Source organism: Emys orbicularis, chromosome 5 (assembly GCF_028017835.1).
Source record: "Emys orbicularis isolate rEmyOrb1 chromosome 5, rEmyOrb1.hap1, whole genome shotgun sequence".
Classification (NCBI taxonomy): Eukaryota; Metazoa; Chordata; order Testudines; family Emydidae; genus Emys; species Emys orbicularis.
The window spans coordinates 55,297,919-55,324,998 of NC_088687.1; the positions used below are offsets into that span (position 1 = coordinate 55,297,919).

Sequence of the window (27,080 nt, forward strand, 5' to 3'; positions counted from 1 at the left end):
ACATTGTTGTGTATTTAAAGAATTTTACAAATATAAGTAATCTTTACAATAACCCTGTGAGATAAATGACTATTATTAGCAATAAAACATAGGGCCCAATCCCCGACAGGTGCATCTCCATAATTGAACTGTGCCAGTCTACATAAGAGTGGTTTTGGTTCAGTCTAGAACAAAAGTTTCCAAATTCTGAATTATGGAGCACTTGCTGATGATCCATGGAGAGCTGGCTCCCCCTTCGTATTTCCAAGTGCTAAATTGCATTAAAAGAAGGTACCAACATTTTTTAAAAAACCTTTGCTAATATTTCTTTTTCACATATTTAATTGCTGTAGATGCTGCAGAGATATTATGGAATGCAAAGGGGTGGGCGAGAGGTGGTCTGCAAAATTAAGAGTGGGAAAGCAAGTAATCTCTAATACAATACCTGTATTAAAATGTGATCCATACTATGAAAGAAGCTAGGAACCCATGATCCAGAACACATTCCAGTTTCTTGTGCTGTGCCCCTGTCATCTGCTTTTCTACCAGCAAGTGACTACCTATTCCTAAAAAGCTAGAGTGGTTTGGTCTTTACAAAATATCCACTACGCGCAATATTGTCTTTACTAGATGACTTGCCTAATGGATTAATTAATTAAATCTATACTAAAAATATCCTATAAAGTCAAATTGTGCCATACAACTCATTTAGGTAACTTATTATTTCCTGGATCTTATTTTTCAGAAAACACACCTGAGAAGTATTTGTCTCCACTACCAGCAGTATCTGAAGAGACATTTTCTCAGATTTTTAAATAATGCGACTGGAATAACCATCTTCATTCTTTGGTAATTATAATTTAAAAAAATCAAAACTAGTAAATAAATAATTATTTGTATTTGTGCAGTATCATTCTCCCAAAGATCTCCAGTCACTTTACAAAGCTGGATTCCCCACAGGTTCCATGTCACACCCTCCTCACCGGCTCAGTATTCCCCAATCTCCTCCCACACCAGTGCTTTGTGCTTCACATCCCAAGTGCCCTTTGCCCCACTATGTGCCCTGCATGCTTACTCCCTACCCCCTTTTTGGGTCAAGTCTCCCTAATAGGGACTGTCTTGTCCCATCCCAACAGTGCCTTCCTCCGTCTCATTGGGAAGAGGGCTGGTGAGTGTCCTCTGTCCTCTCATTGTTCCAGGTCCGTTGGGAGGGAATTCTTCCTCTCCTTTCCTGTAAGTGTAGACAACAGGAAGGAAGCTGGATTCTTTCCTCTGGATCCACCTGCTGTTTGAATTGGGTGCCACCTCTGCCTTTCAGCTGGTTAGCCCCTAGGGAGAGTGAGAGAAGAATGCTAAGTCTGCCACTGCTGCACACAAAATCAGCAGAAGGGCTGGAACTGGCTTTCCCTTACCTGCCCTGTGCCACAGGCTCAAAGACATTATTGCTCCCTCCTGCTTGGGAGTTTGAGGGAAATGTCCCACTCTTTTCCCCCAAACGAAGCCCCAGTGGTTGCATCTATGATTGAGGCCCACATTTTCAAAAACGTCCACCAAGTTTGGGGTGCCAAACTTGAGACTCTAGAGCCACAAAGGGAACTAAGGGTTCGTCTACATGGCAAGTTAGCAAGGCAGCAAGAATCTATAGTGCACCTATTTGCCACACAGTCACGTCCAGTGCAGTGAAAGTGTTGGAGTGCAGCATAATTACTAGATTTTCAAGTAGTAGGAAACCAAGTGCACTCCGGGACTTTCACTGCGCTGTAAGTGTCCACATGGGATGGTACTGCACGGCAAGCTGGTGCACTGTAGAGTCACACCATGGCTTGCCGCACAGTAAATTGCTATGTAGACAAGCCCTTAGATTCAGCATTGCAATGCTTAAAGTTTCGGCACCCTGTCACATAGCAGAATCCACAGCTCCAAGTTAGGTGCCCAGGCTCCCTATACAATGCATGAAGAGAGTCAGGTGCCTAAGAATAGGATTCACAGAAGCCAGCAGCAGGTGAAGATGGTGGTGCTGTTGTCAGCCCCCCTTATATCTTATAGCCCCACTGTGTAGAGCAGTCATCGGGGATGTGGGAGACCTGGGGCCAAGTCCCTACTCTGCCTGATTTATAGCAGGGACCTGAACCCAGGTGTTCCACCTCCCAGGTGAATGTCATAACCACTGGACTATAGGATATTCCAGGGGAGAGCTCTCCATCTTTCCCGTTGATGCTGTTCCACTTTGTATAAACTGCTTACTATTTTTGGAGCAGGGAGTAGAACCTGGGTCTCCCAGGTGAGTGCCCAAACCACTAGACTATAGAGTCATTGTCTCTCTCTCGCTTTAGCCCAATGACTATTTAAGTACTTTATAAGGGACTTTACCAGCAGAAACTTAGGGTATGTCTACACTACGAAATTAGGTCGAATTTATAGAAGCCGGTTTTATAGAAATCGGTTGTATACAGGCCGATTGTGTGTGTCCCCACATAAAATGCTCTGTGTGCATTAAGTCGGCGGACCGCGTCCACAGTACCGAGGCTAGCGTAGACTTCCGGAGGGTTGCACTATGGGTAGCTATCCCACAGTTCCCGCAGTCTTCGCCGCCCATTGGAATTCTGGGTTGAGATCCCAATGCCTGAATGATGCAAAACAGTGTCGCGGGGGGTTCTGGGTACATGTCGTCAGGCCCCTCCCCCTCCGTCAGAGCAATGGCAGACAATCGATTCGCGCCTTTTTACCTGGGTTACCTGTGCAGACAGCATACCACGGCAAGCATGGAGCCCGCTCAGCTCAGCTCACCGTCACCATATGTCATCTGGGTGCCGGCAGACGTGGGACTGCATTGCTACACAGCAGCAGCTAACTAATTGCCTTTTGGCAGTAGATTATTATTAAGACTGATATCCATCATCGTCATATTGCAGTTCAATCATGGGCACCTGGGCAGACATGCTCAGTCCTATCGAACCGTCTTGACGATGATGGCTATCAGACTTAGTACACTATTTTCTGCCAAGCACCCTGAAGTTGCCGAGGGCTATCAGTCATGCTGCACCGTCGGCTGCCAGCTTAAGATATAAAAAATAGATGGACCAGATTTGTTCTGTATTCATTTGCTTCCCCCTCTCTCCGTGAAATCAACAGCCTGCTAAACCCAGGGTTTTGAGTTCAATCTTTGGGGGGGCCATTCTGTGTGACAGTTGTTTGTGTTTCTCCCTGATGCACACCCACCTTTGTTGATTTTAATTCCCTGTACCTGTACGCCATGTCGTCACTCGCCCCTCCCTCCCCCCAGATACTAGTTTCGCGCCTTTTTTCAGCCCAGACGCCATAGCACTGGGATCATGGAGCCCGCTCAGATCACCGCGGCAATTATGAGCACTATGAACACCACGCGCATTGTCCTGGAGTATATGCAGAGCCAGGACATGCCAAAGCAAAACCAGGACCAGCTGAGGAGGCGATTGCAGCGCGGCGACGAGATTGATGAGGAAATTGACATGGACATAAACCTCTCACAAAGTACAGGCCCCAGCAATGTGCAAATCATGGTGTTACTGGGGCAGGTTCATGCCGTGGAACGCCGATTCTGGACCCAGGAAACAAGCACAGACTGATGGGACCGCATCGTGCTGCAGGTGTGGGACGATTCCCAGTGGCTGCGAAACTTTCGCATGCGTAAGGGCACTTTCATGGAACTTTGTGACTTGCTTTCCCCTGCCCTGAAGCACAAGAATACCAGGATGAGAGCAGCCCTCACAGTTGAGAAGCGAGTGGCGATAGCCCTGTGGAAGCTTGCAACGCCAGACAGCTACCGGTCAGTCGGGAATCAATTTGGAGTGGGCAAATCTACTGTGGGGGCTGCTGTGATCCAAGTTGCCAGGGCAATCAAAGACCTGGTGATATCAAGGGTAGTGACTCTGGGAAACGTGCAGGCCATAGTGGATGGCTTTGCTGCAATGGGATTCCCAAACTGTGGTGGGGTGATAGATGAAACCCATAGCCCTATCTTGTCACCGGAGCACCAAGCCACCGAGTACATAAACCTCAAGGGGTACTTTTCAATGCTGCTGCAAGCCCTGGTGGATCACAAGGGACGTTTCACCAACATCAACGTGGGATGGCCGGGAAAGGTACATGATGCTCGCGTCTTCAGGCACTCTGGTCTGTTTTGAAAGCTGGAGGAAGGGACTTTGTTCCCGGACCAGAAAATAACCGTTGGGGATGTTGAAATGCCTATCGTGATCCTTGGGGATCCAGCCTACCCCTTAATGCCCATGGCTCATGAAGCCGCACACAGGCAGCCTGGACAGTAGTCAGGACCTGTTCAACTATAGGCTGAGCAAGTGCCGAATGGTGGTGGAATGTGCATTTGGACGTTTAAAAGCGCGCTGGCGCAGCTTACTGACTCACTCAGACCTCAGCAAAAAGAATATCCCCATTGTTATTGCTGCTTGCTGTGCGCTCCACAATATCAGAGAAGCTTTGAAAACGAGTTTTGTGACTGGCCAGGCTACAGTGTGAAACTTCTGTTTGTTTCTCCTTGATGAACCCTCTGCCCCCCCCCCCCACCCGGTTCACTCAACTTCCCTGTAAACCAACCACCCCACCCTCCCCTCCCCCCTTCGAGCACCGCTTGCAGAGGCAATAAAGTCATTGTTACTTCTCATTCATGCAATCTTTATTAATTCATCACACAACTAGGGGGATAATTGCCAAGGTAGCCCGGGAGGGGTGGGGGAGGAGGGAAGGAAAAGGACACACTGCAGTTTAAAACTTTAAAACTTTAGCACTTATTGAAGGCCAGCCTTCCCATGCTCGGGCAATCATCTGGGGTGGAGTGACTGGGTGGCCGGAGGCCCCCCCACCGTGTTCTTGGGCGTCTGGGTGAGGAGGCAATGGGACGTGGGGAGGAGGGCTGTTGGTTACACAGGGGCTGTAGTGGCGGTCTCTGCTCCTGCTGCCTTTCCTGCAGCTCAACCATACGCTGGAGCATATCAGTTTGATGCTCCAGCAGCCGGAGCATCGACTCTTGCCTTCTGTCTACAAGCTGATGCCACCTATCATTTTCAGCCCACGATTCAGCCTGCCACCTCTCCTCTCGTTCATATTTTGCTTTTCGGTAGTCAGTCATTGACTGCCTCCACGCATTCTGCTGTGCTCTTTCAGCGTGGGAGGACATCTGGAGCTCCGAGAACATATCATCCTGAGTCCGCCGTTTTCTCTTTCTAATCTTCGCTAGCCTCTGCGAAGGAGAAACATTTGCAGCTGGTGGAGGAGAAGGGAGAGGTGGTTAAGAAAATACACATTTTAGAGAACAATGGGTACACTCTTTCATGTTAAATTTTGCTGTTCACATTACACAGCACATGTGCTTTCGTTACAAGGTCGCATTTTTCCTCTTATATTGAGGGCCTGCCGGTTTGGTGTGAGAGATCACTCACGCAGTGCCAGGCAACAGATTTCGGCTTGCAGGCAGCATGGTAAGCCACAGTCTTTTGGCTTTTTTAACCTTCTTAACATGTGGGAATGGTTTCAAACAGTAGCGCCCTCATTTCCCATACCAAGCACCCGTTGGGTTGGCCATTTAAAATGGGTTTGCAATGTAAAAGGAGGGGCTGCGGTTTCCGGGTTAACATGCAGCACAAACCCAACTAACCCCCCTCCCCCCCACACCCAATTCTCGGGGATGATCACTTCACCCCTCCCCCCCACCGCGTGGTTAACAGCGGGGAACATTTCTGTTCAGCAGAGCAGGAACGGGCACCTCTGAATGTCCCCTTAATAAAATCGCCCCATTTCAACCAGGTGACCGTGAATGATATCACTCTCCTGAGGATAACAAAGAGAGATAAGGAATGGATGTTGTCTGCATGCCAGCAAACACCGGGACCATACGCTGCCATGCTTTGTTATGCAATGATTCCAGACTACGTGCTACTGGCCTGGCGTGGTAAAGTGTCCTACCATGGCGGACGGGATAAGGCAGCCCTCCCCAGAAACCTTTTGCAAAGGCTTTGGGAGTACATGAAGGAGAGCTTTCTGGAGATGTCCCTGGAGGATTTCTGCTCCATCCCCATACACGTTAACAGACTTTTCCAGTAGCTGTACTGGCCGCGATTGCCAGGGCAAATTAATCATTAAACAGCTTGCTTTTAAACCATGTGTAATATTTACAAAGCTACACTCACCAGAGGTCCCTTGTGTGCCCTCAGGGTCTGGGAGCACGCCTTGGGTGAGTTCGGGGGTTACTGGTTCCAGGTCCAGGGTGATAAACATATCCTGGCTGTTGGGGAAACCGGTTTCTCCGCTTCCTTGCTGCTGTGAGCTATCTACATTATCTCCATCCTCATCTTCCTCGTACCCCGAACCCGCTTCCCTGTGTGTTTCTCCAGTGAGGGAGTCAAAGCACACGGTTGGGGTAGTGGTGGCTGCACCCCCTAGAATGGCATGCAGCTCCGCGTAGAAGCGGCATGTTTGCGGCTCTGCCCCAGACCTTCCATTTGCCTCTCTGGCTTTGTGGTAGGCTTGCCTTAGCTCATTAATTTTCACGCGGCACTGCTGTGCGTCCCTGTTATGGCCTCTGTCCTTCATGGCCCTGGAGACCTTTTCTAATATTTTGCCATTTCGTTTACTGCTACGGAGTTCAGCTAGCACTGATTCGTCTCCCCATATGGCGAGCAGATCCCGTACCTCCCGTTCTGTCCATGCTGGAGCTCTTTTGCGATCCTGGGACTCCATCATGGTTACCTGTGCTGATGAGCTCTGCGTGGTCACCTGTGCTCTCCACGCTGGGCAAACAGGAAATGAAATTCAAACGTTCACGGGGCTTTTCCTGTCTTCCTGGTCAGTGCATCTGAGTTGAGAGTGCTGTCCAGAGCGGTCACAATGAAGCACTGTGGGATAGCTCCCGGAGGCCAATAACGTCGAATTCCGTTCACATTACCCCAATTCTGACCCGCTAAGGCCGATTTTATCGCTAATCCCCTCATCGGAGGTGGAGTAAAGAAACCGGTTTAAAGGGCCCTTTAAGTCGAAAAAAGGGACTTAGCCGTGTGAACATGTCCAGGCTTAATTCGATTTAACGCTGCTAAATTCGACCTAAACTCGTAGTGTAGACCAGGCCTTAGGCACCTCAGGGTAAGATGGCAGCTGAGCAGGAGTTTTGAGAATCTAAATTTTGGATTATGGATCTAGCCCTAAGGGCCTGATTTTCAGAGACACCCACAGTTTTAGTTAAAAATCAGTGGGACATGTGCAGGCCTCTGAAAATCAGGTTAAGGTGTTTCAAGATTGGCACCCAAACTGAGGATACTTGACATGTCCATGACATTGTGACCAAACCAACCTTCAACCAACATCTCCTTGATTCTGTTGACATGTTCCCAGGTGGTTGCCCATCTTTTCCAACTTGCTCCTCAGACCAGTGAAAGTGTGTGTAGATGGTGTATGTGCACTCATCTGGAACATTTTTGTGAAGGGTCTTTTTTTAAAAGAAAATTCTGCCAGCTGTTTGACCTATTGAATGTCTGAAATATTGTCATTCTGGTGGAATCCAGGTGAGACAATCAAAGGTACATGACAAAGGCAAATTATCATACAGCTTTGCAGTCATGCACAATATTATCATCAAAACGTGTTTATGTTTATGACTGGGAGCCATGTGATAAATTAGAGGGATATATGATAATCTACACACGAAGGTAAAATTGAACAAGGAGGTTATACATATGTACTTATCACATGCCTGTGACTACATTACCTGCCCACTGATCAATCTCTGTGATTATATTTGATTATTTCAAACCATTGAGCGGCTTAAAACATCTGCCACTTATTTTAAAATCAGCCAGCCAAATAAATATTTCCTCCTTCTCTCCCAATATTACCTGTATTGCTGTAATAACTAGAGGCTGCCAATTAAAGAATGCGAGTGAGGCATATATAACAAACAGTCCCTGTTCCAAAGTTCTTACAGTCTAATGTGGAAGAATTCTTCCCTGAGGTTCAAGATGGGCAAAATTCAGTCCTGAGCCAGTGACAGCTTTTTATACATCAAGAGTTACAGTTTAAAAATCCACTAGCCCACACCTTCACAGGGCTAAAAACAGGCACTGTACTATTTGGAAGAGGAAATTCCTTCCTCAGTAGGACTCAGAGCTTGAATCTAGCCTTGGACGAGGCTAAGCTGTGAGACTTCAAATTTGTGACATTTTTATATCTAGAAAGAACAATTTTAGGTATTTTACTTTAAATAGTTTTAACCTCTCACTCTGGGCCCTGTGGAGCTGGACCCTCTTTAAAGTTGGTAACATTAATTTTTCAGTCATATATATGGGCATATGCAAGATGATGTGGGATAGACATTTTATCACCAGGAGATAAAATGATGCTTAGCATAATTTACTTGTGGTTTTTCCACTTCTGAGTAATGGGATCATCCCAGACTCCTGCTGATTAAACCCTCATACCAGTATGTACCATCAGTATTCCCTATATATTTCATGGTTCCATACTTTATCATAGGGCTTCACAGTCTGTCACATACGCCTGCATATGTGGCATATATGTAAAATGATACTGCTCTTCTGCCAACAAGTCTTAGTTACATTATTATCTTCAGAAAAGATGTGTGCATGTTACTAAATATCCTAATTGTTTTTGTGGTTGTTTTGTTTTAGCTGCATCAGTGCATATCTACCAGGAATAGAAGCTGAAAGAAGAAGGTGGGAGGCAGTTATAGATGATTTGCATGAGATTAAATACACATCTGATGTAAGTTCACAAAGCATTAACGTTTCATAGAATCATTTGGATAGGAAGAGACCTGGAGTTGGTTGTCTAGCCCAGTGCTTAAATAGTAAGTAAGTGGGGGAGAAGGGAGGGAAAGAAGAGAACTGATGTAATGCTATAGCACAGGAATAAGCAGGGGAGTAGATAACAATATGTGACACATGGGGTGGATCCTGCATTACAGCCCCTTAAATTAAGTGTTTTCTTCTTCAATTTTTATTTCCTTCAATGCTGTATTTTAATCTCTGCAGCATTTGTTCTTAGTCAGATAAAACAAGAAGAGAGTTCTTCTGAAGAGAAGAATTGGGAGTAGGCTTCTTCTGAGAAAGTACTGCTGGAACTCAGCTCCAGAAATGTGCTTCTTACTTTGAGCCTCATGCTGTGAGGTGCTGGGGACTCTCAACGTCCACTGACTTCAGTGACCTCCAGCACCTTGCAGGATTGACACTTTGAGCACTGAGCTAGGCCATTCCCCTGGTAGGATTGACTTTATTATCCCTAAACTCAAGAATTATTGTTTATATATACAAATCTGTTTTCTTTTAGAGCATTGATGCCTGTTTATACACTGCATATACAGACAAGCCAGTAAGTACATTTTGTGAATTTGACCTAGATTGGTCTAAGGGTGATATCCTTATTTCTTCTGAAGTAACCAGCTAAAGGCAATTAATGTTTAATTTGATCAAAGCTTCTGAAACCAAATCATTTGCATTAAAAATAAGTTTCCATTCTTTATTTGTATTAATCAGGGTGACTGTAAGCAGATATGGCTACTGAATCATTGGCTATAGAAGTTTGTCAATTAAAAAGGAAGGACAAAATGATTTTTATCAAAAGGAAGAACTTTCCTTTTTGTCAAAAGAAAACATGATTCTCCAACATTGTGCACTCAATTAGAGCATTCTAAAATAGTGTTAAGATCTAAATTGCATAGGTATCCACCTTCAGATAGTTTCTAATTGAAGGAATGGCAAAGCTAGGGATAACTATCTTACACATTTATTTCAGTTTAGGGGATATAATGTACATCACAATCATCAGAGAGGTCATGTAGCCAATCTAATTTTAAAATGATCTCCTCAATGCAGCTTCTACACTCTCCTAGGAAGAGGGTTCCACAACCTAATAGATGTTACTGTCAGGAAGGTTTTCTTGATAGCCAAAACTTTTAGTTTTTTAAGAGGGAGGCAATATAGTCCCATGGATAAGGCATGGCTTTGGGAATCAGAATACCTGGGTTCTGTTCCTGGCTCTCTCACTGATCTTGCTGTGTGACCTGAGGCAAAATCAATCCATCTCTGTTTCCTCCATCTGTAAAATAGGGATAGTGATACTCCCTTTTTAAAAATTGCTTTGAGATTTTTGGATGGAAATTGCTATCAGAGCTAAGTATCATTAATAATAACTTGATCCCATTCTTCTTAATTATACCCCAAAGTATATCCTAATTAATTCCCATCCTATCTTGGTATTTACGTTCTTCACCAAGCCTGTTATGTCCTTACCCACCTTTAAACGTAATTTAACCAAGCTACACATTAACTTTCATGACAGATATAGATATTTACAAACATTTGCATGGCAAAACAAATACACAGTAGATCAAAATCAGCTGCAGGTTTGCAAAATTATATACCACATATGCACCTATTCCTTTAATTTTTCTATTGTAAAGCCATTAACATTTTTCATTTTTAGGATGAGTGCGAAGTACAAGTGATGGAATGCTTTTTGTTAGAGCTGAAAGTGATTTCCCATGAATGTGAAATCAGAAAAGGATGTAAAATCAAACACTACGTGCGCAATGTGCTGGCAAATGTAAAGGCAAATTTACCAAAGAATACAAGTTTACTGAACAGTCCGGTAAGTGCCATTGGAAAGAGGACAATCCAAAAAAAGTGCATTTAATGGCTTGAGATAAATTCTGCTGTCAGATACGCATGACAGGGGTGTGAATGGCAGTCATCCACTCACACATTGATTTACACGGACAGAATTTAGCTCTTCTCAGAATAAAGTTTTCTAGAATGTTAGCAAAACAAATACTTAAGAGGGTCCATCTAGTGTGTGTGCAAGTGTAAACTGGTACCCCATGGCCAACATTTTCAAACTGAAGTTCATAGAGAGTGGACCATATTTAGATTCCTAAAGATATATCACCTGGTTTTCAAAGGGATTGAAAACCTGCATCTCCCACTGAAGTCACTGGCAGCTCCACAAGCTCATGTTTAAAAATCAGGCCACTTACATTTCAGTACTTAAGTTCCTTGGCAGCCTCCAGCAGGGCTCCTGTGGCAATTGTCTGCAGTGGGATTCCTTGTAAGAGGAAAGTGAGCAAGATTTGGCTCTCTGTCAAAACCAATTCAACTATCCCCAGTTTTAATATCAAACCAATTTTTATTCAAATAATGGTCATTTTTCCATTCTTCTGTCCCCCCCCCCCCATTTTTTTTTTTTTTTTTTTTGCAGAACAGGAATAAAATAACATGCAAACAATGTGAAGAGTACGAAGAAAGAAATTTTATTAAATTTATAGAGACTTTCGAAGAGTTTGCAAAACACAAGCTGAAATTTTTACTGCATGTTCCTAAATAGGCTCTCTTTTTGAAAGTGCTTAAGGGAAACTCCATAAACTTTGCTGGCACTTCAAGCAATATAATCATTGGATGGATGGAGAGACAGACGGTTTGGCTATTTTAAGAACTTTTGTAAGACAGAAAGGCAGAAAAAACAAAATACATCAAAGAATAATCTGAACTATGAACTGCGCCACAGACTATTTTGCCTTTTTATTTTTAATTTACTACTTTCTCTGGGAAGCTATTAAAATGTAAAATGATGTGTATTTTATAAGCATTTTAGATAAATATTTGCTCTTTGCATGTGTCAATAATTGACTACTACTTAGAAAACATAGTAACTTGTACTGCAAATATTTTATTTTCCAGGAAAGCTTAACTGGTGTAAATGAGAAAATTATATATATATATATATATATAAGATCACTGACTAGTATGTGTTCGGAGTCCTCCTCTATGCCCAATCCCCACAAGATCAGAGTCTGTCTCCGTCCCCAACTACACAACCTGGCTTTTTAGCTCAGGCTATGCAGTCTCATGCTTTAATGTCTGGAGAGCCTTATTTCAGTTCCCTGCTGAGAGCCCAGATAGCAATCACCACATGTGTAGTCATGGGAAACAGTAGCTCACATAGCTCTGACTGTAACAAACAGGGTGCTGATCCTGCAAGTTGCCCCATGTCAACAGACCCCTGTGGCCAAGTAATACCCCACTGATTTCAGTGAGGCTCTACATAGTTACAGCACTCTGCTTTCATAGAACAGCTTACAAAATCAGGGCCTACGTGTGTGGAAACCAGAGTCTGGATTATCAGAAAAATGCAGGACTGAAAGAGGCAGTTGTGCAGCTGTAAATTCAAACTGCCTGAATCTGTCTGCTTTTTTAGAACTTTCATTGATGAAGTGAATAAAATGGATACACACAATAATGCAGTACAGTGAAAATGCAGTGATGGTAAAACGTTTTAGTAATTGTTCTAACAGGAAACAGTCATCCCCATCAAAGAATAGAATGAAAAGATGAAGGGGAATTAAGTTACCAAAAGCTGATACTTAATTTCACAAGCATCTACCCTAGTCAAATTTTAAGGCACTATTACAGACGTGGGCAAACTACAGCCCGCGGGCCACATCCGGCCTGCGGGACCGTCCTGCCCAGCCCCTGAGCTCCCAGCTGGGGAGCCTAATCCCCAGCCCCTCCCCCGCAGCCATGCGGGCCGCGCTCTGGCCCACCGCTCCCGCTGGGCAGTGTGGGGAGTGCAGCTGGCTCTGGCCGGGTGTCGTGGCTGCGAGCTCCTGCTGCTGGGAAGGGAGCGGGGGGGGGGGGGGAGGGGTTGGGTAAGGGAGCAGGGAGTCCTGGGGGGCAGTCAGGGAGGAGGGGATGGTTGGATGGGGTGGAGGTTCTAGGGGGGCGGTCAGGGGATGGGGAACAGGGACGGTTGGGAGTGGGAGTCCCAGGGGGCCTGTCAGGGGGTGGGGGTGTGGATAGGAGTTGGAGCAGTCAGGGGACAGGGAGCGGGGGGGGATTGGATAGGGGGCAGGGGTCCCAGGAGGGGACAGTCAGGGGACAAGGAGCAGGGCGGGTTGGGAGTTCTGAGGGGGGCAGTCAGGGGGCGGGAAGTGGGAGGGGGCAGGGGCCAGGCTGTTTGGGGAGGCACAGCCTTCCCTATCCAGCCCTCCATACAGTTGTGCAACCCCGATGTGACCCTCGGGCCAAAAAGTTTGCCCACCCTTGCACTATTACGAGACTGGCAATAGACTGTTTGCCAAGCTAGTTGTGATTTCCTGCTCTCTCTTTTCTGGCTTTATTGTGTTTGAAGTGCTATGACATTCTGGACCAAATTCTGTTTGCCTTACCCAACTAATCCCATTGATTTAAATGAGATGAATGTGTGAATAAAGCCAGGAGGATTCAGTTCTATATGTGCACAGGCCAATGATAACATTTTTTCCATTGTGCTATTTATATGTAGTGTGGGAAAATATAACTAAAAATTAACTGTATCGCTCAGGGGTTCTCAGACTTTTGTGCTGGTGACCCCTTTCACACAGGAAGCTTCTGAGTGTGACCCCCCTTAAACATTAAAAACACTTTTTTATATATTTAACACCATTATAAATGCTGGAGGCAAAGCAGGGTTTGGGGTGGAGGCTGACAGCTCGCGACCCCCCATGTAATAACCTTGCGACCCCCTGAGGGGTCCTGACCCCCAGTTTGAGAACCCCTGGTATAGCTCAATGAATTGGTCATGGCATATAGAGTTTTCCACCTGTAGCAGCCTGATTCTCTTTTGCATGCCCACCAAAATATCCAATTCATCAGTCCCTGGGTTAGCAATTGGAATCTGGAATCTGGCCCAGAAGTTGAAAGCTGATGACTGTGCAGTGGTCTATATGAAATGAATTGGTGATTTTTCTCAGTCTAGTTCCTACTGGACAGATGTCTATTATTAAAATCCCTATAAAAATTGGCACTGTTTTGTCAGTCTCAACAGAAAGATTGATCACAGAATCTGTGCATTTCTAACAGGAGGGATGCCTACAGCAGGTTAGGAAGTCATTCTGGAAGTTACCTCATGGGAGTGGAAAGCCTGGGTGGTAGCAGAAAGGACATAGGAGTGGATCAGTATTAGTCAAATTCTATGATACTGCCAATTCTCTAAGAAACCCATCCAATTTCTGATGCACCCAATGCAAGTCTCCCCATTGATTTTAATAGGAGTTTGATCAGGCCCTTAGAGTTTAAAAATCAGCTAGACAAATTCAGACTAGAAATAAGATGTGACTTTTTAACAGTGAGGGTAGTTAACCATTGAACAACTTACCAAAGGTTGTGACGGAGTCTCAGTCAGTAGAAATCTTGACATTAAGATATGTTCTAGTTCAGGGGTAGGCAACCTTTCAGAAGTGATGTGCTGAGTCTTCATTTATTCACTTTAATTTAAGGTTTCACGTGCCGGTAATACATTTTAACGTTTTTTAGAAGGTCTCTCTCTCTATAAGTCTATATTCTATAACTAAACTATTGTTGTATGTAAAGTAAACAAGGTTTTCAAAATGTTTAAGAAGCTTCATTTAAAATTAAATTAAAATGCTGATCTTACACCACCAGCCTGCTGCCAGCCTGGGATTCTGTTCACCTAGGCCGGCAGTGGGCTGAGCGGGGCCTGCGGCCGGCACGCTGGCTGGCAAGGGGCCGGCAGCCGGGAACCCAGACCTGGGGGGGGGGTCAGAGGTCAAGGCAGAGGGCTGGAGGTGTGTGGGGGGGTGCAGGGCAGAAGGCTGGGTGTGGGGGGGGTTCAGGGGTGAGGGCAGAGGGAAGTGAGGGTGTGGGGGGATTCAGGGGTCAGGGCAAAGGTCTGGGGGTGCAGGGCAGAGGGCTGGGTGTGTGTGGGGGGTTCAGGGGTCAGGGCAGAGGGCTGGGGGTGTGTGGGGGTACAGGGCAGAAGGCTGAGTGTGTGTGGGGGAGTTCAGGGATCAGGGCAGAGGGCTGGGGGTGTGTGGAGGTGCAGGGCAGAAGGCTGGGTGTGTGGGGGGGGATCAGGGCAGAGGGCTGGGGTGCTCGGCTCGTGGGGGTGCTCCCAGTCCCCTGCCCTGAGCGGCTCATGGCAGGGGGCTGGAAGGGATATGCCCTGTTCCACCCCCTTCCCCAAGGTCCTGTCCCTACCTCTTCTCTGCCTCCTCTACAGAGCAGCGAGCACGCTGCCGCTCGGCTCTGCTCCGCTCCCGCTCCCCCTCCCAAGGGCTATCAGCTGATTGGCGCAGGGAGAGGGAGGGGGAAGAGAAGGGGCAGGAAAGCACGAGGCTGGGGGAAGAAGCGGGGGAGGGGGGAAGCTTGGCTGCCGCAGGAGCAAGCTTCTGCCTCCTGCCCCCACAAGGGAGAGCGGTGGGCGGGTGGGCTGAGTGGGGCTGGGGGCCGGGACCAAGGTAGGCAGCAGCGTGCCAGTCAAAATCGGCTTGCGTGCCGTGTTTGGCACGCGTGCCGTAGGTTGCCGACCCCTGTTCTAGTTCAAGCACAGCTTGAATTCTCATGGTAGTCCTATGGCCTCTGCTCTTCAGGAGGTCAGACTACATGATCACAGTGGTCTCTTCTGGCCTTAAAGTATATGAAAGTCACATGAGAACTTGATTATATATTATATGAGTCAAATATATTTTTAGTGTAAGATTGTTAATTCACCAAGTCCTGTTTCCCTGAACAAGAAACAAACTACAGCAGGCAGTTTCCTTACTCAGAAATCCCCAACTCTGCCACTCCAGTGAGCTCAGTACCCAAGAAGCCCTGTCCCTAGCCTCTGTGGGGTCATACTCACCACTCCTTCTCCAGGCTCTTCCCCCTACCCCCAACACACAGGCTACAACTGAATCTGCACCCTCTGCATTTGCAACCAGGGAAACCCCCCAGTCCACATGGCTTAGCTCTGACCTACCATGTGGCCTAGTTCCTTTAGTAGTAGCACCCCAGCTCCCGCAGCTGTTTTATTACATAAAGGGGCTTGACTGTGTCTTCTTTTGAGCTTGAAAAAGAGTACTTGGCACAGCCATTGGCTTAACAAGGTTTGAGATTAGCTTTGGATCCAAGACCATCCTCCACTCCCGATGATGGCAGCCATTAACATCTTTCAGCGGAACAAGAGATTAGGTGGCTCTGAGTTTCCTCTTTTTGCCAGGTCAATACAAATGTTACTAAGTTTGTTTAAAACTGCTGAGACTGAGTGGAGAATCAGGCCCACTATTTCCTCCAGTGCCAACATTTAGGTGCTATATTTTTCTGTACCTAATGGAACCTACTACAATCAATTTTTTTCCAGGGTTGTGGGCAGTTCTGGAAAATGCATAATATGTTGTGTGACAGACCCAGACCAGTGGGGTACAGGAGTCTGGTAGAGGGCAAATATACTGGTCACTGGATGAGAAGTTTTCTGTTCCCTGAGTGACCAGACCTATTGGGATCCAGGAAGTGGGCGGGCGAAGCCCACTGCTAAAGGATCCCCCCAGCCTAAGGGGGGGTCCACAGGACTTGGAGACCAAAAAATTACAGGGGACAACTAATAAAAGAACAGGGACAGGAGTGAGGTCAAAGGGTCAAACGAAGCGAACCAGACGGGGACACCGAGCAGAGAACCCCGGACAGCGCCCACTGCTCCTCAAAGGCGTCAAGGGAGCCAGTGGACGCCGCCCAGAGGAACTCTGCCCGGATACGTGAAAGAACGGAGGACCTGAAATACTCCCCACAGTCACAGGAAACTCCATCGGCCAACCTCCTCACTCTGGTTTTATAGATGGCCAGTTTCGCTAGGGCCAGAAGGAGGTTGACCAGGAGGTCCCGCGACTTTGTGGGGCGACGGATAGGGAGTGCATAAATAAAAAGGTGAGGAGAAAAGTGCAACCAAAATCTTAACAAAATATCCGTGAGGAGCCGGAATAGGGGCTGCAGCCTGGAGCACTCCAGGTAAACATGCGCCAGGGTCTCCCTCACGCCGCAAAAGGGGCAGGTGTCTGGGATAGGGGTAAACCGCGCCAAGTACACGCCCGTGCTCACGGTTCCGTGAAGGAGCCGCCAACTGATGTCCCCGGTGGGCTTCGGGATCAGAGCAGAATAAAGGCTGGCCCACCGGGGCTCCTCACCCTCCAGAGGTGGCAGAAGGTCCCACCACTTCGTATCGGGGCGGGGCGCGAGGGTGAGGACATGAAGAACATGGAGCACGAGCGTGTATAGATGTTTCCTTGGCGCGGTCCGGAACAGAACCGGCTGCAGATGGTGCAGCCGGCTCATGGCAAATGGACGGGGAGGGGGCTGGTTGGGTCCACGGGGCAGGGGCCCGATGAAAAAGTCTGGAGGGCTCGGAGTGGAGGGTGGGCGGGGCGTGCCCTCTCGCAGGACCCGGTCGAGATAGTCCCGAGCAGCGGGCGGCAAAGCGGCCCTCACCTCCTGAAGTACGCGCCGGGGAGTACGAGGTCTGGAGAGCCCCATGCGCTGAGCGAGCGTCAGGGGATCCAGCCAGTCTCCCCGGTTGTAGTCCAGGAGGTCTCCGACTTTGGTGACTTCTGCTAGGACCAACCTCTGGCGCACCATGGGGGACTCCGCCACCTGCACACGAAGCTGGGGGTTGTGTAGCAGGGGCTCCGCTAGGAGATCTGCCCCCACAGTGGCCGCCACGGACCTGGTCACTGAAAACAGTTTCCAGGTCCGGAGGAGGTCCTGGTAGAAGACCGGCAGCTCGGAGAGGCCTCGCGGAAGACCTCTCGGATGGAGACAAAGGAGCTGCCGGTCATATCGGAGCCCTCGGAAGCGGCGCAGGAAGGCGTGCGCCAATACGCTCCATGCCGGACTACCTGCACCATAAAGGAGCCTCTGCAGGGCCTGGAGGCGGAAGACGTGGACCTGAGCGTGCAGACACTTCAGGCCCTGCCCTCCCTCCTCCAGGGGTAGATGGAGAACCCCCGCAGAGACCCAGTGCAGTCCTGACCCAAAGAACTCCAGAATCAACGTCCGGAAGGTGGTCAGAAAGCCCGGGGCTGGGACCAGGCTGTTGAGGAGGTACCAGAGCATGGACAGGACTAGTTGATTGAGCACCAGTGCTCTCCCTCGAAGGGAGAGACACCGGAGTAGTCCTGTCCATTTCCGGAGCCGCTCCGACACCCTGCCCTCTAAACCTAGCCAGTTCTCTGGCGGAGACGGTTGCGTGGCAGAAAGGTAAATGCCGAGATAGAGCAGCGGACCCGCGCTCCACCGGATGGCCTGAAGCGCGGGTGGGAGGGAGCTCGCCTGCCACCCGTCCCCTACCACCAGGCCAGAGCTCTTGACCCAGTTGACCCGGGCGGGGGAGGCCGCCGAATAGATGGTCTGGCAAGCCTCCACCCGCACCAAGTCACCCGGGTCCTGGACCACGAGGAGCACGTCGTCGGCGTATGCCGACAGGACCAGCCGCAGCTCCGGCTCCCGCAGCACCAACCCTGCCAACCTCCTACGGAGGAGACAGAGGAAGGGTTTCGATTGCCAGAGCATACAGCTGGCCCGAGAGGGGGCACCCTTGATGTACTCCTCGCCGGAAACTGACCGGTTCGGTCAGGGTCCAGTTGAGCCTGACCAAACACTCTGCGGAGGCGTACAGCACCTGGAGAAAGCCCACAAACTGGGACCCGAAGCCAAACACTCGCAGAGTGCCCAGGAGATACCTGTGGTCCACCCTGTCGAACGCCTTCTCCTGATCCAGGGACAGGAGGGCGAATGACAGACCATCCCTACATCCGAGTTCCAAGAGGTCCCGGACCAGATACAAGTTGTTGAAGATGGTGCAGCCCGGGACGGTGTAGGTCTGGTCTGGGTGGATCACGTCCGCCAGCACGGACCCTAGCCGCAGCGAGATGGCCTTCGCTACGATTTTATAGTCCGTGCTGAGGAGCGAGATGGGACGCCAATTCCGTAAATCGCGGAGGTCCCCCTTCTTCGGCAATAAGGCGAGCATAGCTCGCCTGCACGAAAGAGGGAGGACCCCGCCCTGCAAGGACTCGGCCCAGATGGTGACAAAGTCCGGGCCGAGGACGTCTCAAAACATGCGGTAGAACTCCACGGTCAGCCCGTCCATGCCCGGAGATTTATTGGTGGGCATGCGGCGGAGGGCTTCCGAGAACTCGGCCAGAGTGAGAGGCAGCTCCAGCCGGTCTCAGTCGCCTGCGCTGACCGTCGGGAGTTCATCCCAGAGCATTCTGCAAGCGTTAGGATCAGTCGGATCCGGGGAGAAAAGGCCTGCGTAGAAGGCCCTGGCCCTTCCGCACATTTCCGCCGGATCCGTGAGGGGGGTGCCGTCCTCTGCTAGAAGGCAGGTGACATGCTTCTTGGCCCCCCTCTTTTTCTCCAGGGCGTAGAAGAAGCGGGAGCCGCGATCCATCTCCCGAAGGAGGCGGATGCGGGATCGAACAAAGGCACCTCGGGCCCGATGGTCCTCGAGGGTCCGGAGCTCTTCCCGCTTCTCCCGGCACGCTCCGCAGAGGGATGGATCACCGGGGCTGGCGACCAGATGCCTCTCCAGCTCTAAGACCTCCCGTTCCAACTGCCCTATCGCCGCATCCCTCCGTCGGCTGGTGCCTCGGGTGTAGTCACGGCAGAAGAGCCGGGCGCGCACCTTCCCCAGGTCCCACCACCGCCACGCCGAGGGAAAGGCACGCCGCTGCCCTCGCCAGGCCAGCCAGAACTCCCGGAAGGACGCCACGAAGCCCACATCCTCCAACAAGCTATTATTAAAGTGCCAATAGGCCGGCCCCGGCCTCTCCGCGCAGAGAGAGGCTGTCACTGTGACTAGATGGTGATCTGAAAAAGGGGCCGGCCGGACGCTGGAGGAGTGGGCCCGGGAAAGATGGAAGCGTGACATATAGATGCGGTCCAACCGGGAGTGGTACGACCGATGGACCTCCACCCAGACAAAAGTGAATGTCGAAACGTCATCCGGGTGGTGGTCGCGCCAGACGTCCACCAGGGAGTGATGTTCGACGATCTCCCGGAGGACATCCACGGCGGCCGGGTGCTGCTCGGTCCCCGAGCGGTCCCGTTCCTCAAGGGTGGCGTTAAAGTCCCCGCCCAGGACCAGGCACTCGCGAGGATCCAAGGTGCCGAGGAAGGTGGACGCTTGCTGATAAAAACACAACCTCTCCGGGCCCAATGTCGGGGCGTAAACGTTGACGAGATTAACCACAAGCCCCTCCATGCGGACCCGGAGGTGCAGCAGGCGGCCTGGCACAGCCTCGGCGACCCCCAGCACCTCGGGCCGTAGGTCGGGGGAGAACAGGGTCGCCACTCCAGCCGTACGAACTGTGAGGTGGCTAAAATAGACCCTGTCCCCCCACTCCAGCCGCCAGCTAGCTTCAGCGGCCGGATCCGTATGGGTCTCCTGCAGGAAAATCACAGAGTACCCCCCCTCCCGAAGGAAGGAGAGCATCTGGCTCCTGCGGAGACCCATCCTACAGCCCCGGGTGTTTAATATTGCAAAGATGATCGGTGCCATAAGGAGGGCTGGGGGGGATCCTCGCCGGCAGAGACGCTCACGGCCTCCGTCGGGCCGCGCAACAATCCGTGACCTACCCCGTGGGCGATTAAGGAGTCACGGAAGAGGCGGACCCGTTGGTAGGCCGCAGCGGCCTGCCTCCCGGTCCTCTTACCCTCCCCCATGAGGGCCCTCGCGGCCCGGAGGATCTGATGAAAATCCCCCCATCGCTGGAGTGCAAGCTGTACCTTGTTGCGGGAGCCACGGACGTCCTCAAGGAACTCCCGTAGCTCCTCTCTCAGCGTATGGGGGGGTGGGGTCACTGATCTATGGCTTTCCCCCAGTGGGGCCCCTGTCACAGCCCCGTGGCCCACCGAGACGGGCAAGCAGGGGGCAGACCCTCGACGTGGCGTCCGATGGGCCGACGCCACGTGGCCCGCCTCAGATCCTGGCTCAATGGGGGGCGGCGGAGGGAAACTAGCAGCCCCTGGTGGGTCGGGACAGGAAAAACAAAGGCCGCTTCTTGGGGGTCATCCTCTGCGATATAGAAGGAGACAGCCCCAGGGGTGGCAAAAGCATCGAGGGAAGTGGAGGGGACAGGGACGGGGTCGGTGTCAGGGGTAGGGCTGGAATCAGGAATAGGGACAGGGGAAGGGGCGATATTGGGATCGGGGGTCCCAGCAGCCAGGCCACTGGGTGGGGGGGGTAACACCCCGCAAATGGGCTCAGGAATTTGCGGGGAGGGAGGTGGGCCCTCGGCGATGCCGGACTCGTGCTCCAAGGCAGATGGTAAGGCCACGGCATCCGTAGGTGGAGAATCAACGATGGGGCCCCCACCCGGAAAGGAGGTTGGCTGCCCCTCAGCCACGAGGGAGTCCCCTGGCGACTTGGGTCCCGGCTGCGTGGCACTGGCCATCGCCTCAAGAGGATCGGCGGCTGCTAGCGGGGTGCCATCTGCGGCCTGGTTGGTGGAAGAGTCCAGGGGCTCCTCGGAGGCGGGAACGGAGGCAGTGGATAAGGGGACGGAACACGGGGAAAGGGGGGCCGACGCGAGGTCGTTCAAATCGAGGCCCACTGGCAGAGGGTCGTCCTCCCCCTGGGTAACCGGGGTCAGACCCAGGGCCTCGATCTCCTCATAAATGGAGGGGAGATCACCTTCCACCACCCCAGGGTTCTCCCCACCAGCACCCAAAGCGACACTCGCCTTGGTGCTTGCAGGGGCTTCAGATTGTAAGGGGGCGAGAAGGGCTCCATCAGGGGCTTTCATAGGAAAGGACTCTGGAGGAGGGGCAGTGCTATCCTCTGATGTTGCCACGCCTTCCCCAGCCGGCAATGGTGGACAAAATCCACCCGGGGGCAAAGCGGAAGGCTCAGCATCGGTGCCCCCCTTCCTGGTTTTCCGGGGGGCTACCGCATGAGATGGGAGGAGCGGAGCTCGAGCCTTCCGCTTGCCCCGCTTCCCCTGTACTAAGGACCAGCCCTCCATGGCATCATCTGGGGGCTGGCTAACAGGTGTTGGGTCAGGGAGCAAGGGCGAAGGCTTAGGGACTCGGGGAGGTAATGGTGGGGTAGCATGTAGAAGGGAGGATTCTCCCTGGGGCATTCCCTCTTCTATGCCCGGCGGTATCCCTACCTCACCCTCCTCCACAGGTCCCGCCAGATCGCAGGAGGCAGAGGCGAGGCCCTCCCGCTCGTCTAGGCGCACTGGGGGAGATACCCCTTGGGCCCGAGCGGGAGCATTGGTGGGCCGGAAAGGAGGAGGGGCGGCTTCGGGCGCCGGGCAGCTAGGGGCCCCGGCGATGACGGGGCCGGCGCCCTGCCGGAGCTCGGGGGTCCCGGATGTCCCTCCATGCCGGGCCAAAGGGCAGTCCCTCCGGACGTGTCCCATCGCCCGGCAGAGGTAGCACCGGGCCTCCCCCGTTGAATAATGCACCCGGTAGCGGACCCCCTGGTAGGGGACCAAGAAGGACCCCTCGAGCGCCTCACCGTCACGTGCCGCCGGCGGCAGTTGTAACTGTACCTGCCGGCGGAACGAGAGGACATGACGGAGGGCGGGGTCTTTGCAGCCCAACGGGAGAGGGCTGACCACGGAGATCGGCCTCCCCAGGGTAGAGAGGGCTGGTAACAGGGCGGCATTAGGAAGGAAGGGAGGGACAGAAGTCAGGACCAGTCGGGCGCCCAGGTCTTCTAGCGGCTCCAGGAGGGGCGAACACGCCCCCCACCGCCAGGCCCTTCTCCACCGCCTCCTGGGCGGCGGCCTCCGATGCTAGGAAGAAGACGACCTTTCCGTACATCTTGGAGGCCGCCACAATTGCCGTGGGCCCCACCACCCTCGCCAATGCCCGCACGTAGGTCTCCATGTGGGGCGAGGCGGGTACCAGGAGGCAACGGACGCCGTGCTTCCTAGTCAAGGTGGGGAAGGTGCCCCGGCCACTATAGATGGTAGCAGAGGCGGTGGTTGATTGAGATGATGATGCAGCAGCAGGCGGGGGGGGCCGCCCCTACCTGGGCATATGCCCTGGGGGCCGAGGGAGGGACACCTACAGAGCTGGTGGAGGGAACAGCGGGGAGGGATGCTGCGGCCGATGGCGGGGCCGTGGCAGTGGGGGCAGCCCCCGCCATGGAGGGCCTGGCCTTCCTGGCGGGGCCTTTACCTTTCTTTGTGCCCTGGCCCTTCCTGCCGGCTGGGGGGGCTCCCGCAGAGTCGGAGGGAGCGAGGGACGTGGCAGCAGCGGAGGTCACCTCGGTATCTGCCGCTGCCAGCGCTCCAGCAGGGGCATTAGCAGGTGGCACGGCAGCGGCGGTTGAGGTTGAGACTAGGGGGGACGATGGTGGGGCGGGTGGAGGAGGGGCAGCAGGGTCTGCCCGAGAGGTCCCACTCGCCTCGTCCCCTGCCATAATGAGGACGGGGGCAGAACAAACACCGGAGGGGGCAGGGAGAGGGGAAGCAGGTCGACCACTTCTCCCCGCTAGGCTGCAGGCAGGGGAGGAGGGCGCCAAAAAGGGGTGGGCTGGATGGGAGCGGGACTATCAAGGGCTAGGGGTCAGTCACTGACTCGGGGAGGGGTTCCGGCTCCTCTAGTCGCACCAAGGAAGGGGGAATATAACAGCATTGGGGGGTGCAGTGAGACAAGGTCAAACTAAAACGGGAAGGGGCACAAGCGCAAGGGAGGGGACATGGGCACACGAGGGGAGGGGCTAATCAATGCAAGGGGACCGCAGGGGAAGGGGAACAATCAGGCTGGGAGTGGGGCAGAGGAACCATGGGGCTAGCTTCAGAGGCTGGGGCGGGTCAAACAAACAAAGGCTGCAGCGGGAAAGGGCGGGGCAGGCAAACAAGCTGGAGCTAGCGAGGGGCTGGGGCAAAGGGGAGGGGTAAAAGGCAGCAAGGGGCAAATGGGTAGGCAGCAGGGGCAAAGCTGGGGGCTTGCTGCAGGGGGCAGGGGGTCAGTCCAAAAGGGGGGGGCACGTGCACCCACGTGCGCTTGCAATGAAAATAAAGTCTTTTAAGGTTGGCTGCTGTTTCAGGCCCAATGGTGGCAACAGGGCGTGGCAAGCCTAGGTGAGCAGCTGAGTCCCAGAGGTAGGAGTTCGAGGCAGATGGTGAGTAGCCGGTGGGGGTGGTGGAGGGGGCAACGATGATGGTGGTGGTGGGGGTCGGGGGGGACACAGATGGACCAGGGGGCAGGCTCCACGCCACACCCCCTGTGTCCTCACAAACACAGTCTAGACCCCCACCACAAGAGCACAGTTCAAAAGTTACTCAGTCCGTAAGGGCCCCCTCCACGGTGGTCTGTGGAATTCCTACACGCTCCCCCACTGGCAGATGGTCCTCTTCTTCTCCTCAGGGCTCCAGCAGCTCCCCAGCAGCAAACGCAGCAGCTCCAGGTGGCAGTCAGGTGGCCAGCAGGAAGGACCCTTCTCAGGTGGAGGTGGTGGTGGCATCCCCAGCAGCAGGAGCAATGGCTGGGGTCTCTCCCTCCCCTCCTCTGGGGAGTGGGCCAGCAGGCCCCCCCCCAAGGGGCTGTAGCTGGAGCAGCAGCAACCAAGGGTGTGGGTGGGTCTAGCAGCCAGCCAGCAAGCAGGTAGTAGAGAAGGAGGAGGAGCAGCCCCCTACCTCCCTCCCTCCAGGCCAGAGGGCTACAGGAGAGTGATCTATTAGTCCCAGGTCAGATAGGGTTTCTGTTCCCTGAGTGACCAGACCTATTGGGATCCAAGAAGTGGGCGGGCAAAGCCCGCCCACTGCTAAAGGATCCCCCCCCCAGCCTAAGGGGGGGTCCACAGGACCTGGAGACCAAAAAATTATGGGGGACAACTAATAAAAGAACAGGGACAGGAGTGAGGTCAAAGGGTCAAACGAAGCGAACCAGACGGGGACACCGAGCAGAGAACCCCGGACAGCGCCCACTGCTCCTCGAAGGCGTGAAGGGAGCCAGTGGACGTCGCCCAGAGGAACTCTGCCCGGATATGTGAAAGAACGGAGGACCTGAAATACGCCCCACAGTCACAGGAAACTCCATCGGCCAACCTCCTCACTCTGGTTTTATAGATGGCCAGTTTCGCTAGGGCCAGAAGGAGGTTGACCAGGAGGTCCCGTGACTTTGTGGGGCGATGGATAGGGAGTGCATAAATAAAAAGGTGAGGAGAAAAGTGCAACCAAAATCTTAACAAAATATCCGTGAGGAGCCGGAATAGGGGCTGCAGCCTGGCGCACTCCAGGTAAACATGCGCCAGGGTCTCCCTCACGCCGCAAAAGGGGCAGGTGTCTGGGATAGGGCTAAACCGCGCCAAGTACACGCCCGTGCTCACGGCTCCGTGAAGGAGCCGCCAACTGATGTCCCCGGTGGGCTTTGGGATCAGAGCAGAATAAAGGCTGGCCCACGGGGGCTCCTCACCCTCCAGAGGTGGCAGAAGGTCCCGCCACTTCATATCGGGGCGGGACGCGAGGGTGAGGACATGAAGAACATGGAGCACGAGCGTGTATAGATGTTTCCTTGGCGCGGTCCGGAACAGAACCGGCTGCAGATGGTGCAGCCGGCTCATGGCAAATGGACGGGGAGGGGGCTGGTTGGGTCCACGGGGCAGGGGCCCGATGAAAAAGTCTGGAGGGCTCGGAGTGGAGGGTGGGCGGGGCGTGCCCTCTCGCAGGACCCGGTCGAGATAGTCCCGAGCAGCGGGCGGCAAAGCGGCCCTCACCTCCTGAAGTACGCGCCGGGGAGTACGAGGTCTGGAGAGCCCCATGCGCTGAGCGAGCGTCAGGGGATCCAGCCAGTCTCCCCGGTCGTAGTCCAGGAGGTCTCCAACTTTGGTGACTTCTGCTAGGACCAACCTCTGGCGCACCATGGGGGACTCCGCCACCTGCACACGAAGCTGGGGGTTGTGTAGCAGGGGCTCCGCGAGGAGATCTGCCCCCACGGTGGCCGCCACGGACCTGGTCACTGAAAACAGTTTCCAGGTCCGGAGGAGGTCCTGGTAGAAGACCGGCAGCTCGGAGAGGCCTCGCGGAAGACCTCTCGGATAGAGACAAAGGAGCTGCCGGTCATATCGGAGCCCTCGGAAGGGCGCAGGAAGGCGTGCGCCAATACGCTCCATGCCGGACTACCTGCACCATAAAGGAGCCTCTGCAGGGCCTGGAGGCGGAAGACGTGGACCTGAGCGTGCAGACACTTCAGGCCCTGCCCTCCCTCCTCCAGGGGTAGATGGAGAACCCCCGCAGAGACCCAGTGCAGTCCTGACCAAAAGAACTCTAGAATCAACGTCCGGAGGGTGGTCAGGAAGCCCGGGGCCGGGACCAGGGTGTTGAGCCGGTACCAGAGCATGGACAGGACTAGTTGATTGAGCACCAGTGCTCTCCCTCGAAGGGAGAGACACCGGAGAGGTCCCGTCCATTTCCGGAGCTGCTCCGACACCCTGCCTTCTAAACCTAGCCAGTTCTCCGGCGGAGACGGATGCGTGGCAGAAAGGTAAACGCCGAGATAGAGCAGCGGACCCGCGCTCCACCGGATGGCCTGAAGCGCGGGTGGGAGGGAGCTCGCCTGCCACCCGTCCCCTACCACCAGGCCAGAGCTCTTGACCCAGTTGACCCGGGCGGAGGAGGCCGCCGAATAGATGGTCTGGCAAGCCTCCACCCGCACCAAGTCGCCCGGGTCCTGGACCACGAGGAGCACGTCGTCGGCGTACGCCGACAGGACCAGCCGCAGCTCCGGCTCTCGCAGCACCAACCCTGCCAACCTCCTACGGAGGAGACAGAGGAAGGGCTCGATCGCCAGAGCATACAGCTGGCCCCAGAGGGGGCACCCTTGACGTACTCCTCGCCCGAAGCTGACCGGTTCGGTCAGGGTCCAGTTGAGCCTGACCAAACACTCTGCGGAGGCGTACAGCACCTGGAGAAAACCCACAAACTGGGGCCCGAAGCCAAACGCTCGCAGAGTGCCCAGGAGATACCTGTGCTCCACCCTGTCGAACGCCTTCTCCTGATCCAGGGACAGGCGGGCGAACGACAGACCATCCCTACACCCGAGTTCCAAGAGGTCCCGGACCAGATACAAGTTGTCGAAGATGGTGCGGCCCGGGACGGTGTAGGTCTGGTCTGGGTGGATCACGTCCGCCAGCACGGACCCTAGCCGCAGCGAGATGGCCTTCGCTACGATTTTATAGTCCGTGCTGAGGAGCGAGATGGGACGCCAATTCCGTAAATCGCGGAGGTCCCCCTTCTTCGGCAATAAGGCGAGCACGACTCGCCTGCACGAAAGAGGGAG

The 27,080-nt window shown here is 53.0% G+C and overlaps 1 protein-coding gene across 1 annotated transcript in view; it reads left to right on the top strand.

The window, feature by feature from the left end:
- Window positions 1-11,641, top strand: part of IL15 (interleukin 15) — a 72,722-nt gene extending 61,081 nt beyond the window's left edge. Inside the window, exons 3-7 of the mRNA XM_065405010.1 lie at window positions 725-828; window positions 8,649-8,742; window positions 9,307-9,348; window positions 10,462-10,626; window positions 11,233-11,641. Coding sequence (XP_065261082.1) covers window positions 725-828; window positions 8,649-8,742; window positions 9,307-9,348; window positions 10,462-10,626; window positions 11,233-11,358 — 531 coding nt within the window. The 3' untranslated portion in view covers window positions 11,359-11,641. The remainder of the gene's footprint in view (window positions 1-724; window positions 829-8,648; window positions 8,743-9,306; window positions 9,349-10,461; window positions 10,627-11,232) is intronic.
- Window positions 11,642-27,080: the final 15,439 nt, after the last annotated feature.